We start from the raw sequence: 5,123 nt of genomic DNA, 5'->3' as shown, positions 1-5,123 counted from the left end.
TACTATTTCCTAAGCAGAGATTCTTTGGCTATTGCAAATGATGATTTTCACAGCCGGTGAAAAATTACCCAGAGACTTGCCCGCACCTACAAAGTAACACCCTGTGCGCAGTTATAAATAGCGAACTCCGAGGGGGAAGGGACCGGGCACGGGGAGAAGGGAGGATTTGAAGTACAATGTTCAAGAAGCCGGTTTAATATATGACCAAGTGTCAGAAGTCAGGTTTCTGAGAATTACTTTTCAGATAAACAACTTTATAGCACTGCACTTAATCGTACTTACTAGAGACATCCCATTTATCACGGAATTACAAGTAACTTTAATTCCATCGATATTCCCATAAAGCCCGCTCGCACAATCGAGCCTGGCAGCCGCGGAGGCCGCGGGTTTCCCCGGCCCGCGGCGGGGGGCCGCGGGGGCAGCCGGGCCGAGCCGAGCCGCGCCGGGGCCGGGCGGGGACCGCGGCCGCTGCGGGGGGGCCGCCGCCCCGACGGCGGGGCCCGGCCCGGCCCGGCCCGGCCCGGCTGCTGCCGCGGCTCCGCACCGGCGGGGCCCGCCTCGGCACTGACCTTTCGACGAGAGATGGCGCTGTCGAGGTTTAAACCGAGCCGCTCCGCCGCTCCGCGTCCAGCCCGCTCGCCGCCGCCACGGCCCCCCCGGCCCATCCCCACCCCCCTCCCGGGGGGGCGGGGGGGGGAGGGAGGCTAAAGTAAATACGATTAGTTCTAAATGTATTAAATTAATTAGTCCGGGCCAGCAGGCCAAGTGCGCGGGGGCGGGCGCGGGGCTTGCGAACTTGCAGGACTCTCGCACCTCTTGGCGGGGGCGCGGGGGGGTGGCGGGATGGACGCCGCGTCCCCCTAAAAAACCAGCGGATGAGGGAGCGGGGTGCTGCGGGCAGCGGAGCGGGGCGAGCGGCGCGGCACGGGCTCGGGGAAGGGCCGGCCGGCGGCAGGTATCCGCGCCTGGCACGGCGGAGCCCCGCGCTGCGAGCGGCCCCGGAGGCGGCGCCGCGCTGCCGCCCCCCCGCCGGCGCTCCCCGGCCCCCCCGGCCGCAGGGCGCTCCCCCGCGCCCTCGGGTGCCCGCACCGCCCGCCCGGGCGGGGGCAGCTCCCGGGCAGCCCGCCCCGGGGCAGGGCGCTCGCCCGCAGGCGTGCACGGCCGCGGGGAGCGCGGCGGCCGGGGCCGTCCCGGCGCGCCGGCGGAGCGGAGCGGAGCGGGGCGGGGCGGGAGGAGCGGCCCCGCGGCGGCCCCGTCCCGCAGCCGCTTACCCGGTGAGTCCGGCGGGCGGCGGCGGGCAGGAAGGGGTTAAGGCGCTCCCCAGCTGACAGTCAGCTGATGGGGCCCTGATTGACAGCTCCGAAAAGTTTCCTTGTTTCTATACTATTATGCTAATGAGGGCTGGGACGGCGGCAGCCCATTGGCCCGGCCGCCGAGTCAATTTCCCATTTGACGTCAGGAGCGCTATAAAACTCAGCAATGCTTTTAAACTCTCCTGCTGGATGAAAGCTTTAAAATATTTTTCATCTTCTTGCCGTAGCTTTGGGGTCGCGGTTTTCCCCCCTCTCTCTCCTCTCCGAACTGTTGTTATTTGGGTTGCGATTCCGACTTTGATTTTTTTCGCCTCCGCGCTCTCTTCCCTCCTCCCTTCCCCGATGAACCTCTCTTCTCGCGCGGCACTTTGCACGAGCAAGCCCAGAGGAAAGGCACCGTGAAGTGTTAAAAATAACAAAACAACAACAACAAGAAATTCCCTCGCAGCAACAGCCGCTAAGGCCCCCAGCTGCGCCCGGCGAGCTGCACGCGAGGGAGAGGAGCGAGAAGGGAGGGGGCGAGGAGGGAAGAACCCCCCTCCATGCAGAAGGCGCAGAGCAGGAGCCCCTCGCTCTGATGCATCAGCGGCAGCGGAGACTCTGCCAAGGATAACGCGGAGCGGGCGCGAGCGCGGCCGGGGCGGATTGGAGCGGAGGCTGCGAGGGGCCGTGGCGAGAGGCAGAGGCAGGAGGGAGCGGAGCAGAGCTCGCCAAAAATCAAGCTGGCTCACCCGGCGGCAACTCAGAGCAGTCCCCTCGCTCCCGGAGCGCACCCTTTCTGGAGGACTGTCAGCAGCAAAAGGATGGCATCAGAACTGGCAATGAGCAGCTCCGACCTGCCCACCAGTCCCCTGGCCATGGAATATGTTAATGACTTCGATCTGATGAAGTTTGAAGTGAAAAAGGAGCCGGTGGAGACCGATCGCATTATCAGCCAGTGCGGCCGCTTGATCGCCGGGGGATCGCTCTCTTCCACCCCGATGAGCACGCCCTGCAGCTCGGTGCCCCCGTCCCCCAGCTTCTCGGCGCCCAGCCCCGGCTCCGGCACCGACCAGAAGACCCACCTGGAAGACTACTACTGGATGACGGGCTACCCGCAGCAGCTCAACCCGGAGGCGCTGGGCTTCAGCCCCGAGGACGCGGTGGAGGCGCTGATCAACAGCAGCCACCACCCGCTGCCCGGCGCCTTCGATGGCTATGCTAGAGGGCAGCAGCTGGCCGCGGCCGCCGGCGCCGGCGGCTCCGTGCCGGCCGAGGAGATGGGCTCGGCGGCCGCCGTGGTGTCGGCGGTGATCGCCGCGGCGGCGGCGCAGGGCGGCGCGCCCCACTACCACCACCACCACCACCACCCGCACCACGGCGGCGGCGGCGGCGGCGGCGGCGGCGGGCACCCCCACGCCGCGGCGCCGGGCAGCGCGCCGCCCTCCTCCGCCTCCTCGGCCGCCGGCTCCGGCGGCGGCGGCGGCGGCGGCGGCGGCGGCGCCGGGGGGCTGCACCACCCGCACCACGGCGGCGGCGGCGGCGGCGGCGGCCTCCACTTCGACGACCGCTTCTCCGACGAGCAGCTGGTGACCATGTCGGTGCGGGAGCTCAACCGGCAGCTGCGGGGCGTCAGCAAGGAAGAGGTGATCCGGCTGAAGCAGAAGAGGAGGACCCTCAAAAACAGGGGCTATGCCCAGTCCTGCCGCTTCAAGAGGGTCCAGCAGCGGCACGTCCTGGAGTCGGAGAAGAACCAGCTGCTGCAGCAAGTGGAGCACCTAAAGCAGGAGATCTCCAGGCTGGTCCGGGAGAGGGACGCCTACAAGGAAAAATACGAGAAGCTGGTCAGCAATGGCTTCAGAGAAAACGGATCCAGCAGCGACAACCCCTCCTCTCCAGAGTTTTTCATGTGAGTTCCCACAGCCTTGCCACCTTAACTAAAAGTTCTCCCTGTGAGTTGTTGTTGGGGGCTTTGCTAGAGCGACAACCCAGCTTGCCACCTTGTAATACTTTTTTTTTAAAAAACAAAAAAACAAAAAAACTCAAAACAATTTTAAAACAAAGTTGGTTTTGGGGTTGGTTTTTGGTTTTGGTTTTTGTTTTTTCTTTTTAAGGTGGGCTGGCTCCGTGTTGGCCAACCGCAAGTTCTACATGAGTTTCTTTTCTGTTTATTGTTATTATTATTTTTTTATTTTTGTGGGGGCTTGCTGTTGTGGGGGTTTTTTTTTTTAAATTTAAAAGATCCAACTCGCCACCAACTCAGTTCTTCATATGAAGCTTGCTTGCTCTTCTTTGAAACCTGCCATCCACATTATATATATATTTTTAAGTCCATGAGGGTTTTTTTTTTCTTTTGAGCTTGCTGTGTCCAAAAAAGTCAGATTTTTTTTTTTTTCTGCCATCCTGAGTTCTTCATATGAGATTTGAGCTTTGCAAAAAGAAAAATAAAATAAAAAAAAATACAAAAAAACCCCAAACAAAAACAAAAAATACAAAAACAATGTGAAATTTTTAGACTCCAGCTTGCTGAGTTCCATCAGTTTTTAGCGTTGTTGTGCGAAACTAGAGATATGCCTAGATCAACCTGCCAAAATCAAGCCTGCATCAACCTTCGGTGTGTTCATGTGAGTTTTGGCCTTAATCTGCCAAACGTGAGACTTTAGTCTGCCATTAGAATCCCATACTCATCTCATGCATTACGCTTGCTATTTTGTCTTAGCAACAATGAACTATAACTGTTTCGAAAGACTATGAAAAAGAGACATTATATTAATAAAAAACCCTGCATGCTGGTCATGTACGGTATAATTATTTTTTTTTTTTCTTTTGCTTGGAAATGGACTTTTGGAGACTATTATGGCATGGCATTCATCCTTTTGTTTTATTGCCTCATCACTTTTTTGGGTTGAAAGCAAAAAAGTGCAACCTTTGATCTTCCTCCTCCTCTTCCTCCCCATTAAAGTTTGCATCTGCTCTAAAACTGCTTTGAGTTACTCAAAACTTCAGACTTCCTTTTAAATGCACTGAAGCATTCCCTCTCAAAAACATGCCAGAATGGATTTTGATAACCTAATGTGGCACAAAAAAAAAAATACAAAAACCACCAAAAGAACTTTGGAAAGATGTTCAAAAACAAAATTCACATCCCACTTGGGGGGGACATTGAAACCATGCTGTTGCTTAAAACAGTCTAAAAATTAATTTTAAGTGATCTGCCCCATTTTTTTTTTCCTTTTGCATTTGATCATTGTCAAATGTGGAATGCTCTGGGTTCCTAGTATATAATTTAATTCTAGTTTCTGTCATCTGTTAGCCCAGTTAAAATGTATGCTACAGATAAAGGAATGTTATAGATAAATTCGAAAGAGTTAGGTCTGTTTAGATGTAGATTTTTTTTTTTTAAAGATTGATGCACTAAATTGTTTACTGTCGTGATGTAAAGGGGGGTAGAATTTGCAACGGGACTGTTTTAAAAAGTAGTTTATGCAGCATGTGCTTGCAACTTAAATATAAGTTGGGTATATGTAGTCCTTGCTATACCACTGACTGTATTTGAAAAACCAAAGTATTAAAAGGGGGAGGCACCCCTGTTTATATCTATAGGGGTATTTTACATTCAAAATGTATGGGTTGTTTTGGTTTTTTTTTTTTTTTCTCAAAATTGAAGTATTTGGGACTGAATTGCACTAAGATATAACCTGCAAGCATATAATACAAAAACAAAAAAAAATTACAAACCTGTTTAGAACGCTAATACAATTTATGCAGTTATAAAGATGGCATTACTGCACAGTTTTAAAATGATGCAGATTTTTTTACAGTTGTATTGTG

The 5,123-nt window shown here is 54.6% G+C and overlaps 1 protein-coding gene across 3 annotated transcripts; it reads left to right on the top strand.

The window, feature by feature from the left end:
• Positions 1-2,116: 2,116 nt before the first annotated feature.
• Positions 2,117-3,282, top strand: MAF (MAF bZIP transcription factor). Of its 3 annotated transcripts, none has more exons than XM_059824964.1 (2): positions 2,117-2,512; positions 2,627-3,282. In XM_059824964.1, exons 1-2 carry the CDS (start codon positions 2,117-2,119, stop codon positions 3,203-3,205), a joined length of 975 nt encoding a protein of 324 aa, XP_059680947.1. In that variant the 3' UTR covers positions 3,206-3,282. The 3 variants fall into 3 exon arrangements, with proteins under 3 accessions (XP_059680947.1, XP_059680948.1, XP_059680946.1); XM_059824965.1 differs by having other exon boundaries at positions 2,117-2,711; positions 2,847-3,282; XM_059824963.1 differs by having other exon boundaries at positions 2,117-3,282.
• The last annotated feature ends 1,841 nt before the right edge of the window (positions 3,283-5,123 follow it).

The sequence above is a fragment of the Gavia stellata genome, chromosome 15, assembly GCF_030936135.1.
Source record: "Gavia stellata isolate bGavSte3 chromosome 15, bGavSte3.hap2, whole genome shotgun sequence".
Taxonomy (NCBI): Eukaryota; Metazoa; Chordata; class Aves; order Gaviiformes; family Gaviidae; genus Gavia; species Gavia stellata.
Note: the sequence above shows the minus strand (reverse complement) of the source record. Positions and strands in the feature narration are given on the sequence as shown.